Source organism: Ambystoma mexicanum, chromosome 4q, assembly GCF_040938575.1.
Source record: "Ambystoma mexicanum isolate Mex_15411 chromosome 4q, UKY_AmexF1_1, whole genome shotgun sequence".
NCBI lineage: Eukaryota > Metazoa > Chordata > Amphibia > Caudata > Ambystomatidae > Ambystoma > Ambystoma mexicanum.
The window spans coordinates 866,141,101-866,155,523 of NC_090928.1; the positions used below are offsets into that span (position 1 = coordinate 866,141,101).

The 14,423-nt window shown below is 42.6% G+C and overlaps 2 protein-coding genes across 2 annotated transcripts in view; one reads left to right on the plus strand and one right to left on the minus strand.

The window, feature by feature from the left end:
- CRIPT (CXXC repeat containing interactor of PDZ3 domain) overlaps positions 1-11,506 on the minus strand; it is a 165,054-nt gene extending 153,548 nt beyond the window's left edge. Inside the window, exon 1 of the mRNA XM_069608442.1 lies at positions 11,323-11,506. Coding sequence (XP_069464543.1) covers positions 11,323-11,338 — 16 coding nt within the window. The 5' untranslated portion in view covers positions 11,339-11,506. The remainder of the gene's footprint in view (positions 1-11,322) is intronic.
- A 196-nt stretch (positions 11,507-11,702) lies between these two features.
- Positions 11,703-14,423, plus strand: part of PIGF (phosphatidylinositol glycan anchor biosynthesis class F) — a 203,817-nt gene continuing 201,096 nt past the window's right edge. Inside the window, exon 1 of the mRNA XM_069608440.1 lies at positions 11,703-11,841. The gene's annotated coding sequence lies outside the window, so the exon portion shown is untranslated. The remainder of the gene's footprint in view (positions 11,842-14,423) is intronic.

A 14,423-nucleotide genomic window follows, 5' to 3' on the forward strand; every position in this document is an offset into this window, starting at 1 on the left:
ATCCTGGATGACCTCTCATATTCTTCACCTCAATACCTTAATCCCTCCAAAACAGAGGTCGTCTTCTTCCTTTCCACATCCCCCATTCTCCTCAGCCCCTAACCTTAGTGCAATCTTTGACTCAGCTCTCTCTTTTCTCCTTTCATTTTCAACACTGCCCACACTTATCTTTAATCTTCGCTGGGCTTGCAATTTCCTCTTTTCACATAGAAAATATTCTCATATCCTCCCTCATCTACTCCCATCTTGATTATTGTTCATCTCTTCTAATAGGTCTTCCATATTCCCACCATACCCACTTTCATTCCATCTATAACTCAACCATATAACTCAGCCATGTGGCTCCTTTTCCAACTTCCCCCTCGCTCCGGTCACCCTCCCATCTATTTCTCAGCTTTTGACTCTCTTCTCTGCTTTCACTACCTCTACATAGTCTACAAATGTCTATATGGTCTTGCTCCTGTCTATCTCTCATTATACTCCCCTGCTCGCACCCTTCGCTCCCAGTTCCTCTTCCTTCTCAGCCCCAAAACCTCTATGTGCTTGTTTTCTGTATTGCTATTCTCTCCATTTGCCCGTCGGCTCCTCTCATTCTGATCACATCTACCGCACTTGACTGAAAACTCACTCTTCTTTAATCACACACTAATCCATAAAATCTCTTTTGCCTAGATGTATTGGTTCTTTATCATGTGATTTGTACCGTATTATTGCTACCATTGTGCAGCGCTTTCGCAAAAGCACTATAAATGTTAATAACATACAATATTCAAATACATAAGATAATGAACCTTTAAACAGAGCTTGAATACTCCAGATTCCCCATACTATACCAATGTAACAATTAATTAAAAAGGACATTAAAATGTAGTTTAAACGACAATATTTAGACTAGGTCAAATTAGCATTTTTTTTCACTTATGGTCACTAAACTGGTCATGGACAAAACAGAAAATGTGCAAATTATGGGAACTGAAGTGTACAAAATTAATGATATAAAAAATGTCATTGAGAAGAATAGCAAGATCTAATCTGAACAGATCAGTAAAGAGGATAAGTATAATTCTATGAACCAAGAACGATTAAAGATTAGTTGTGTAAGGGGTAGTAGAAATAAAAGTTAAATAAACCCATGAGAGCAACTTTAAAGACAGGTTGGTGAAGTTGATTGGAATCAGCTTCTGTTCCACAACATCAAGATACAACCCTGACAATTCGCCAGAGAATTCTGATTCCTTTCCTGGAATTCTCGGGACTGAGGTATAAACAACTATAGCATCATTTGGTCATATTAGATACAGTAGGCTCACATGACAAATTTATGATACAGGAAACCTGTCTTGCAACTCTCCCCACAATAGACAGTTTCACTTTATTATATAAAGCTGCCCAGAAAAGGCTGAGAGGCAGTCCTAACGGTGGCTTACTGCTGGGATTTAAGAATAACCATCTATTTGTGTAAATGTATAAGCAACAAGACCTCTGCTAATTTTCAATCAGTGATATTTAATTAAAGAAAATATTCAGTGCAAATCTGTGAATGGCTCATTAATCAAGGTTTATGCCGTACCCCTAGTTCCCAGGAAAGGATGTGCTTTACTTCACATTTCATCAGAACATGTGGAATTGTACTCTACCCTCCTTGTGGTGGAGAGGGGGTACTTTGGGGTCCCGGAAATCATATAGCACAATATGAAGATGATAATAGGGCAGATCAAACTCCAGAATCAATTTTGAAACAAAAAAGATGAACAAAGCAGGAAGCTTTTGTTCAGAACTATTTAATGATTGGGGAATGGTAAATGTTAGGATACCCAGTGACATCCTGCGTAATTCCACAAATTATGAAGGTGGCTCTCAATCTTTGACAGATTATGATTTTGTTCATGCTAATCACCCATCAAATCTTTACAAATGATTCCAACAATTTCTAGCGATCATAAATTATGTCTTTAACAATGGAAGTAATTGAAAAAGAAACAGAATAAAAAGGACTTGGCAAGAATAGTAAATCTTTTAATAAATATTTGCAGACCTTGGATTTAGAAGGAGCTATGCTCATAAATGAGGTATTGATAAGTTTACACGGCCATATATTGTCTTGGGCTAAAGGATTTGTCATTGAGACCAGAGGCCAGTGTCTATTCATAGGAAAGTAACGTATAATACAGACAAGACTGATGAGAAAAAAAGAATTGCTGAGGGAGATTAGGATTTTAAAGTGTACACAATTAGGATTAATAGAGAAGAAAAAAATAAATATCAAAAAGGTATACAACCTGGTTAATTAGCCACAACAAAACAAAGGAAACACAATGATGGATTGAAACAATCCTGCACGCAGATGATAGGACATTTTTGCAATTCAAGAACAGTCACGAAGTGTCAAAGAGTACCTCGCAATTAGATCCAATCACTGGAAAAAGTCAGCAAGAATATTACACCACTTTTTTTATTAACAGAATGGGACAGGGTAAATGTAAATCCATTATTAGACTCCAAGCAGGAAACTAACTTAGATGTGGAGGAGTAAATAATAAAGATTAGAACAATTACAAAAATCCCAAACTCTGAAGCCAGATAGCTTCACCAATGTCGCCTTAAGTTACCAATCAAAGAAATGGGGACAACTCCACGTCAATGTTTCATAAGATTACAAAAACAGGAAAAATCTCGAACATGTGGCAATTGGCTTAAGTGATTTTTATTTTCAAAAAAGGAAATCACCTCGAATATAGAGATTATAGATTAATAGCTCTTATGGTTACTTCTCAATAAAATATTTTCAGAATTATTCTTGCAGAAACAAAAACACGGATCAACAACAAATCAAACAAAAAAAATACAGCACAAGTACAAACAGGATTTTGTGAATATGATTCCACAGATCACAACATATTTGTGTTAAATATGCTTGAGGACAGCATTAAACAATGTAATATGCCTCTATATTTGGACTTCATAGATTTCTCTGCCTTCAATACGATCTCTACAATGGGTATAAGGAGGCAAATAAGTAGGTAGGGGTAGATCATACCTTATTGAATCTAGTCAAAATAGTTGATGAGGATACAACAGTAAAAGTGGCCTAGATGGCAGAGGTAAAGTCTCAAAAGTCTCAAAAAGAGCTGGCTCAATTCCTTTTTAGCATATATACGGCAGATTTTCAAAAGAAACTTCTGGAAATTGGGACTGCAGGTCTATATTCTCTTGCAACTGTGATAAGGGAAACTAAGATTGCAGTCACCCTTGTTTTAGAGAGGCCTAGACAGAAAATATGAAGGCTATTCTGTTGCATATGGTTTTGAAGCAACAAACATGGACATATGGTAATTGGAAATGGAGGAGCCATTTTGGCAACCTTGTTTTTGCATTTCACATAACACAACAACCCAATTTATAAGGTGCAAGTAAGGATTGTTTTTATTAGTTACCTAGATAAAGATAAAGATATGTTTTCCTTAAAATAACGTTAACAAATGAGCACACACTGAAAGGTTTTCTGAGCGACGTTAGTAGAGAAGGGAAATAACTCTGAAATTCACAGATATAGAGAAGTAAATTAAATGTTATCCAGGAAATATATTTGGAGGTTAATAGGATGTCCATTCTGAACTCAGCAACAAAAGAATTGAAGCAAGAAGCAAAACTTTGGGATTGGAAAATAATATGGACATTTTTAGTGGTCAGGTCTTTCTCACATGAACACGTAAGGTATGCAACTGATGCTAAACAACAGCAGTATATTAACCGTTTCACAGATGGAGATACTAGAAGCCTCTATGTTCAGAATGAAGCTACTATGGAAGTTATTGGGTCATGATTAAAGATAAAGAAAGCTCAAGGGTACTCTAGAATGAGAAATGTCAAAGTAATTGATTGTGAACATTTAGAACTTCCAAAGAAATTATTTTTAGGAAGTATGTTTCAAACAAAAAGAATTACAGTCTGAGGCCTTCTGGTCTTGATGTACGAATGGAAAACAAATATCTGATAATAGCTCTAACTCAATATTGGGAATATTAAAAAATAGACCTTTAATTGATGGGAGGATTGGCATTATACATTATAGATGCAAAGTAATACACTTCATTAAAATATTCTAAATTTCTTAAAACGATGCATGTAATGTGTAAATTAATAGGATATATGTTTAGCAACTATAAAATAAATTGAAGATATTTTTAACATGTTTTTACATATTATCTCTCTTTTTATCTTAGTTTATTTTAATGTTTCTATACAAGATTTAACAGTCTACAGCTGGGAGAATAGATCCTTGCACTTGCCACCTGCTGGCCATACTTCTTTACCCCATGTACTGCACTGTCCTCTCCCCTTTCTTCCTCGCACTCATCCTTCCCCTTCCTCCTTCCCCCTTCCACTGCACTCGCACGATCTGAATGACACCTGGCCAAATAGGATCATTGTCTGTCCTACCTCCGTTGTTCCCCCCTCCACCTCTACCCCCACCCCTCCCGACCCCTCCCTTGTCTCGTCGCACCTTGAAACACTTGTGTATAGGAGCGTTACAAATGCCATATCATATCATATATCTTATCTTGGGCAACGTGTTTGTCTTGGAAGCAAGACAACGTAGAGCAATACAGGTTTCAATCCCGGTCCCACACTTTGAGACTGGTCTCTGGTATTAAGCACATTATAAAAGATTAATTAAATTATGAGGTTAATTGTAAACCAGACATCCACTATAAAACAATCAAAAAAGTAATTGGTTCTCTAGCATGTCAATCCGAGGACGGTCCTCCAAAGATAAAATTACAATACTCTGTGGTTCAAGTAGGCCGGGGCCAGGCCCCGACAGTCTCCAAAAAGTGAGGCTGAGCCGGGCCCTTGACGGGGCTCCAGGTCCAACTACAATTTCGGCGGAATGCATTATGCCGCCACGGCCGCAGCCGCGACGGTAGATGCACCCACCATTAAGTGAGCTGACTGAAGTGCAAGCATCGCTGTAACTGGATGGCACTTCTGTCAGTCACTCTAACTTCCACTGGTGAGTAACAGGTCGCTGAGGCGTCTTTAACCCTCTGCAAACCTAGAGATTACATTAAATATTTCAAGTTTCATAAAAGATGACTTGAAAAGTACACAATTCAAGCCATCTTTTATAAAGCTTTGCCAACAGACAAAGACGTCGTCAAAGCTTTATAAAAGTTGGCTGAATTGTGCACTTTTAAGCTATCTTTCATAAACATAGAAATGTTCAAAAATAATTCCATATGCAAACCATAAGGTACGTGCAGAAATATATAAAGGTTCTATATTTGTGTGCATACCTCACTATGGTTCGTGTATTTTTCAAGCCATCTTTAAGTACACAAACCATAGTAAGGTACGCAAACAAATATATAAATGTAGGCATTTATATATTTATGTGCATACCTTACTATGGTTTTTGTACCTTACTATGGTTTGTTTAATTTGCAAGCCATCTGAGGTAAGCTGAGGCGCATAAGGTAGTTTACTGCTTTATTCTGGACCCCAGGAGCAGATGAGCCGCCACCAGGAAGCAACTGGGAAAATCAACGGGCCCGTGTGGAATGTTGATCCCTGAACGCGGAATAACATTCCACACGCGCCTCATTGCAGAATACAACATATCTTCTTGCCTTATACAACGACAAAAAAAAGGAAAACATCTTAAAGGAAACAAAACGGTTGGGACTTGGAGTATGGCAGGGAACCAGGACAGATGCTTGTGACCTTCTCTCCTACCTTTCATATCTGCATCTATGTAACCAAGAACAATAAAACATCTTCCGTTTGTAATTACCTGGGTCAGCCTGGTAACGTCACACGTCTTTTGCTCCATTTTGACCCATCCTCCAAATGTACATATCGTTTGCCACACTTGATCACTCTCTTGGCAGGTAAAAATGCACTGCCGCCCTTCAGAACAAATCTGGGATTTTTTACACAAACTGCATCACCCACCAATACTTCCAATTCCTTCCTGTTCCTTTGAGAGAACCTTACAGCCTCCTGACGTGCCAAAATATTGCGATGGACTCCCTCAAAATCCAACTCACACGGACCACCACCTCCCAATGCCAGGGATCTCAAGGTCGTTCCCGGTTTTCTTCCCCTCATTAATTGGGAGGGTGTCCTACCCGTGCTCGCAGAAGGGGTTCTGCGATAGGCCAATAAATATTCCGAAACTACCTCTTGCCAATCAAGTCCATTGGCCAGAGCCAAAATGATGGCACTCTTAATAGTACCATTGGCTCTTTCCACCAAGCCATTAGCACTTGGATTATACAAAGCCGTGCACTGGTGTTCTACACCACACTGTCCCAATAATTCCTTCATGAGTCTAAATGTAAATTGAACACCATTATTCGTGACCAGACTGGCGGGTATCCCTGCTCTATCAAATACTTTCTTCAAGAAAGCAATGACACACCCTGTAGTTATCCTGCCAAATGTTGCTACCTCAATCCATCTGGATATGATTCCACAAGCACCAACAGAAACCTGCATTCTTGCTGCAAACATTCGAAAGGACCCATGATATCAAGGGCTTCCTTAGACCACACCTCCCTAGGAATGTTAACCGGATGGATGGGCTGGGGGCACACCAACTTGCTCTTATCGCTCATGGCACATTCATGACAATCCTTCACCACCAACTCAACATCACGATCCATGGAAGGCCACCAATACTCCTCCCGCAACCTCCTCTTGGTCAAAGATTGTCCTAAATGTCCCTCATGGGCAAGTGCCACAATCCTATACCTGAAACTGACAGGCGGAACCAACTTCGCACCTCTGGACACACCCCATGGACTAACTCATCCAACACTTGAGAATACCCTCTGCCTTCTGGTCTATCCTTACCCACCTCCCAACCATTGCTCAGACCCTCTCTAATCCAACACAATTCCACATCATTATCGCTCTCTGCGTCCCAAACAGACTTGTCAACGGCAGGAATAACACAGGCAATCTGAAATTCTGTAAATTCCTCCTCCTCTACCACGTCACCACCTTGAAACTTCACAAACTCTGAGGTAGGCAAGCGTGATAAACAATCAGCTACTACATTTGGTCTCCCAGGCAAATACTGCATGATGAAGTTGTACTCTTGCAACTCCACTGACCACCTGGCTATCCTAGGAGATACAGCCACAACACCCCTAGTGGAGAACACATGCACCAATGATTTATGATCTATCCTCACCACATACGGAATGCCCCATAGGAACGTTCTAAAGTGTCTAGACGCCCAGATCACCGCCAAAGCCTCCTGCTCTATCACAGAATAGCTGGGTATAAACTTCACATAGTGTTCGCCTAAACCCAGAAATGCCTTCAACGGATCCTTCATCACCTGGACCAGTTCTGCCTTGGGACTGACTCCCTTAGCACTAAGGATGTGACCCAAATACGTCACTTTATCCACACCCACCTGGCATTTCGACAACTTCACAGTCAAACCTTTTTCTCTCAACACTTTCATAACTTCACAAACCCTGATGTCCTGCTTCTCCCTACAACCACCCCACACCAAGATGTCATCCTGAAAGTAACATACCCCTGATAAGCCACCAAACAATTCCTACATCAAGCATTGGAACACAGCCGATGCTGATGCAATGCCGAACGGCATGCGACAAAAGTGATAGGCTCCGAAAGGAGGCACAAAGGAGGTGAGGGGTCTAGAATCAACATGTAAATCAATCTGATGGTATGTAGCGGACCAGTCAAATGAAGAAAAACATTTTGCCCTACCAAGGGTCAGCAGTAATTCATTAATGTTTGGCAAAGGATGGCGATCGACCCAAATGCTTGAATTTAACTCCCTAATGTTCACACACATCCTGATATTTCCATCCCCTTTCTTGACCAATACCACCGGAAATAACCATTCCGAGGACTTAATGGGCTCAATGATCCCTGCCACCCTAAGTTTGTCCAATTCTACTTTTAAGCCATTCCTTGCTAAAACTGGGACACATCTCACTTTATGTACCTTGGGCACAACATCCTTTTTCAAAATGATACGATGGGAAGATCCTTTGAGTCTCCCCAATTTATCAGAAAACACCTCCAGAAACTCTTTGAGTGATTCCGATGTCACTTGTCTACACACATCCCCATCCTCATGAATGCTAAGTACGGGGACCTCCTTCCCTGGGAGGATTTAAATACCCAAGGCAGCTTGTTCATCCCAGCCCAACACACTGGTACCTTTGAGCGCCACATACAGTTTGCCCATGGTTTGCCGACCCTTTAACTCAATACAAGACCAATCATAACCCAACACCTTAATGGGATTCTGCCCATAGGCACTGGGGCTAATATCGGACACATGCAAAGCTGAGATCTCCTTCCCCAACTTCCCCACGTAAACTTCTGGAGCCACTATGGTATATGGTGAGCCCGAATCGACTAACATGTCTAAAGGATGACCATCCACCAACACTGAAACCCATGGACCATTACGAGACACCCCTTCTACATGAAGTATTAAACCTTGCTCAGGCTTCACAATAGACCCAGCCTCCTGATCTGAAGTACACCCCTACGATGTCACACTAGCCACCACATTGAACTTGCACATGCGGGCGTAATGGCCCTACATCTGCATTTTCTACATTCTACATTGACAGCAGGACATTCTTTTGAGCCATTAAGATGACTAATCCAGCCACATTTCCTACAAGACTCTAGGCACTCTCCCGCCTTGATTGTCAGTCTTCTCAAACTTATTTCTGCTGTCCATAACACCACCTCTATTGCGAGGTAAAACAGCCTGAACCACATCTCTAGAATTCTCCTTTTCAGTGACGATTTGGATGCTTGACCGGGAAGCTTCAATGGCTCTAGCGATCTCTACCACCTTCTCCAATGGTGGGTCACTTTCGATCCAAAGTCTCTCTCTAATCTTCTGGTTACTCGTCTTCATCATTATCTGGTCTCTAATGTACTCATCCAAAGTCCCTGAAAATCTACAGGTAGCCATCAAAGCCCGCAATGCTGTCACATAAGCGTCAATGGACCCCCCTGACCCTTGTGCCCTGGAAAAGAACTTGAAACTCTCCAGCACAACGTTTATCCTCCTGCCAAAGCGAACCTCCAGCTTCTTCAGATCAGTTTCATCACTTACTACTCTTTCACCTTCACCACTGCCAGGAACAGTCACTTCCTCCCCCAGCAAATGGCAAAAAACCTGTAATCCCTCAGTACCAATACAGTTCAACAGCGCTGCCTCCTTCTCATCGTCATCGAACTTGGCACCCCCAGCAGCCCTCAAATACAATTTAAATGAGTCAATCCACTGGTCCCATGGGGCTGCTGGTTCCCCAGGAGTTGGCAAGAATGCAGGAGGGGGTCTGGCAGCAGTGTGCAACATGTTCTATGGACAGCAATGACACTGGTTGAACAGCAAAATATTCCTCAAGCAACGCTTCTAAGGCAACTCCACCCAGTTTCTCTTGCGCATAATAAAATCTCCTCATCTGGTGTACTAAATATGGCGGTCACCAGCAAGCAATGTGGGTGCAGAGGGTTTCTGTCCACCACCCCTTAAGCACCAGAACTCAACCAACGAATGCAACGATGTTCAAAGGGCCAGACACGCCCCTCCACCCCCCCTGCGCCGCAGGTGGGGACCTGAGTGAAGACCAGAGCTTGCGTGCCTGTCGCAGGATCAGTTGCTTCAGCCCCACCCTCCTTGATCCTGGGGAGCATACACACGCCTGCGCTTTTCTCACAGCGAGCCACACCCCCGGAATCACTCCTATGGGAAGCGTATAGCAGGTCAGCCGCTCCAGCCCCACCCTTCTTGTTGCTTGGGGAGCGTACACACGCCGGCTCTCTTCTCCCAGCAAGCCACGCCCCCAGATCCAATCACACTGTAGGCGTATAGCAGGCCAGCCACTCGCAGCACCCCCAGCTCCGCCTAAGGCAAGCGGCGCTTCAGAAAGCTTGCGTGGCCGGCCCGCACACGGCCGCCACCCTCCTGGGAGTCACCGCAACACGCCCAGCTACGCAGGCCCAGGGGCTCCAGAACAGCGCCGTCTTCACGTGCCTGCGCCTGCTGCTGCAGCCCAATACGCGGCCACCCACGGTCCGCCTGGACTGCACGAGTCGATGGCCCTAGTCGACCCGGGATGCCGCACTGCCCAGAGCCGATCCACCCCGCGGCTCCTGCTCCTTTGTCTCTGTTCCTCGAAGGCCACCAACAGCCGCACGCATGGGAAGAATGGGGTCCAGACTCGTCGCCAGTGAAGTAAGCTGAGGCGCACAAGGTAGTTTACTGCTTTATTCTGGACCGCAGGAGCAGATGAGCCACCACCAGAAATCAACCAAGACAATCAACTGCCCCGTGTGGAATGTTGATCCCTGAACAACATTCCACACACGCCTCATTGCAGAATACAACACCATCTTTTATAAACAGATATTTATAAAAGATGGCTTGCGTAGTACACAAAGTAAGCATTTATATATTTGTATGCATACCTTATTATGGTTTGGGTACGTTTAGGCCACGCCCATCCTATAAGCTACACCCCCAAAAGAGGGCCCCACCCCTAAATGTCTTAACCCATGTAAAGCCCTGACAATACTGAATAATGTCTCATTGCAGTTTTAGCTGCTGGCAGAGAGGAATGTCATGATGTCACTGTGAAACCAACTAGGAATGGAAAAAAGTAACCCCCTGCTCACCAGCAGCAGCTCCCAAGGGGGGAAAAATATCACAATGTGGGGACGTAGTCTTGCGAGAGCGGCGCCGGCATTCATATATAGAGACTGCAGGAGTAAGAGCAGCTTGGGCATTTTGGGCGCTGAGGGTGCAGAAGGCGCACCCCACCCCAGCGCGCCTCCTGATGAGAGGACATGTGGTCCCATTCTCTCATGCACTATAAGTCCAGTGAAGCAACTGTCCACTGTTAAGTAAATTTAAGCTGGTGTGAAGTAAAGCACGTTTACAATAACTTAACGTTGGGGCATTACACAGACAGAAAAATCAGAAAACTACTACTAGGTTACGAAAACCATACAAGCGAAACCGGGGGTGCACTGTGGGTGTTATTGGGAACAGCATATCACCAACGCTCCATTTAAGAGGCGGATCTGTCGATTTGTTAAAAACTTAACTGGTTTTCATATTTTACTTAATGTTCCCTTTGCTAAAAGAAGTCTTAAGAGACAATAATGAACAACATAAAGCTTCTCAAAAAGGAAGGGCTAGAGGAATAAAAAAAGATGCACTGCGTGATAAGAGGATGGCAACAGCTGAGGACTAGTACGGTCAAAGCGTCCCCTTCCACCCAGCCAGTCCCCGACACTCACACTTGTCACAAACCATGTTGGAGATATGGGTTAGAAATTAATTCACGTCTCCCTGGCTTGTTCCTTGATGGGTTTTCTCGGCAGGTAAACAGGAAGCAGTTGTGTCTCCCACAGACAACTTCCGCTCTCTTTTCTCCAGCCAATCACCAGCGTTCAGTTAGTGTCTTCCGGTATTTTTTTTGTTTTACCAATCACCACTTTACGCTAATCGGGCAGTTCCGCCCACCAGAAGTTATAGTCTGGGTGGGCAGTTCCGACTCCTACTGTCAGATGCTGTATGTTCTGGCGGCATTACTGGACGAAATACGCGGGGGGAGCAGCTTGATGGGGCGGCGCTGGAGGAAGGGCGAGCAGGCGATTGGTAGGCGGTGAGGGAAGGCGGTGACCGGTCACAGAACGCGAAGGCGGAAGAAGGGGATGCAATACAGACGGAGACAGATGGAAAACAGTACTTGCCAAAGTCAACAGGGCTGGCTTTGTGTTAGTAGTTAGACGCATGTTTATATCGTACACGGACAGGTGTGTGTTTTTCTCTTTTGTTTGGAAGATTTTATTTGCGTTAGGGACTTCTTTATGACGAAGAACATGACGGACCGGATAATGGCAATGTGCATTGTGCACACACGGTTTAGGAGGCTCTTGCTGATTTTTGAGCCAACCTAAATATTCGTGGTTAACAATAGCAACTATTGATAGCGAAGCGAATGTATGAGTAATGGGGGAAGGGTATAGCTAAGACTATAAAGTAGTTTACCTTGTTGACAACAATCTTGGAATGTAAGCTGTTCGTAGTTTAAGCAATGGTAGTAAATGTAAAGAAGTGTATCAACAACAAAGAAACGAAATGTACAAATAGATTACATTTAACGTTTTCAAAGGCTATTATTTGCTGTGGATGAATTACTTTCGTTACGTTTCTATTTGTACGGCCATATAAACTGCTTTTGAGTTTTTATGTATAAAGCATACTAATAATATTTTTGAAAAAAACAGATGTTACAGCCAATGTCGGCTTGAGTTCCTATCTAGAGCGAAGCCTTTGTGCCTCTCTGGTTCCTTTCTCAGATGGCCAAGGGTCTGCACCAGGGGTGCTTGTATTGTGGCTGCAGCAATATATGTACAATTCCGAGAAATAAAGTTGGTACCCTTTAGTGCGCTCCTTGGGAAGAATTACTCAATCACTTGGTTATGTTAATTCCAATTTGTTTATTCAGTATAGGTTCTGGATACTCCATACACTTAAAGTTTCAATAAACAAACTTTGTCTCCCAAATTGTCTCCCAACACGTGTTTCCCCATGACTTTAGCCACGGTTCCTCAGGGGAGATTCCTTGTCATGTTTCTCATAATTCTGATTCAGTATTGATTGGTATTCAATTTTCTCTCTCATCGGCTCTCTATTTGTCTTCCTTTTGTTCTTTTTCCCTTTTTCCTTTTTTTCTTTTTTTCTTGTGTGTAGATTCTTGTGGATTCAAAGATGTTCCTTTCTCTCGGTACGATTGCCTCTATGCATCCGTGGTTCGCATAGAGGCAATCGTACCGAGAGAAAGGAACATCTTTGAATCCACAAGAATCTACACACAAGAAAAAAAGAAAAAAGGGAAAAAGAACAAAAGGAAGACAAATAGAGACCCGATGAGAGAGAAAATTGAATACCAATCAATACTGAATCAGAATTATGAGAAACATGACAAGGAATCTCCCCTGAGGAACCGTGGCTAAAGTCATGGGGAAACACGTGTTGGGAGACAATTTGGGAGACAAAGTTTGTTTATTGAAACTTTAAGTGTATGGAGTATCCAGAACCTATACTGAATAAACAAATTGGAATTAACATAACCAAGTGATTGAGTAATTCTTCCCAAGGAGCGCACTAAAGGGTACCAACTTTATTTCTCGGAATTATACTAATAATATGCTACTTTTAATAAAGACAATGGAGGTGTAGATTGTGCATAAACCTCTTTACTGAACTGCCAGGATAACTCAATAATGTGGCCCATGCGATCATGCCCATAATTAAGTCTGTACATATTAGAGCGTGTAAGGGACATCCTCCTCTTTGCCATAATGCAACCCCTTCCACCTAAACTAGTGTTGTGCAGTAATTAAATCGATCCTTCATTTTGTTGCTTGTTTCTTAAGGTGATAAAGAACAATGCTTGGAACATCTAAGCCTCTGTTGTCTTGATTAAAATTATGATTTTCCTATGCGCTTCCTATGAAATTCGGCATTTTAGGTCAAGACACAGACGCTGCAATTTTGCATGTTCAAAGCCCATTCACCAACGTTTGCGATCTCATGCACAATCGGTTTAAAGTAGAACGCCTTGAAAGTGGAATCACTACACCATTCAGCCGATCTTAAAATCTCCTGAAGGGATCCTCCCGCAGCTAGGTTTCAGAAGCCACTGCCCCCTGGAAGAATGCTGGCTAGGGACATAAACCAACTAGTAACTGTGATTTGTTTGCTACCCTGAGATCGAATGTTGCTCTTATTGCTTTAAAAATGTCACAACACAGTTTCTCCTGGACAGGAGAACGGTACGTAATGGTGATAGAACTCCATTTACTGCGCCCGGTAAAAAACATACTCCAAAATGTGTACTATTAACATCTGAAGCTTTAACATCAAAAACCTTTATAAAGGAAAGTGACACAGTAACAGTCAATTAAGCAGAGCATTGTTTTAAAGACAAACATTAATAATCTTGCCAGGATAAGAAAAAGTTAAACCTAAAGTTTACATCCCACAGAGCTGTGTATTTAGGACCTGGAGGTTTTAATATTTTTCTCCCTTGAAACAATCTCTATAAAGGAATGATTACCTACTGGCAACCCTCCAAGCAGCCCATTGCTGGCTGGAAAGCTTTGTCTTGCTCAAACAGTCCAGAGAATATTTACTGTCTACAGGAGGCGCTGTAATGGAATCCAGATTTCTCCCCACATACAGCCAACCAAAGGTCCCCAAACCGGGCCCCCAAGACTCCCAGACGATGGAAGAAGCTGCAGATCTAAGTCCCTGGGCATCCCATGAACCCCTGAAATAGTACACACTACTAACTGTAGAGACCCCTGGTGCACAAAGTCATAAGGTTTCC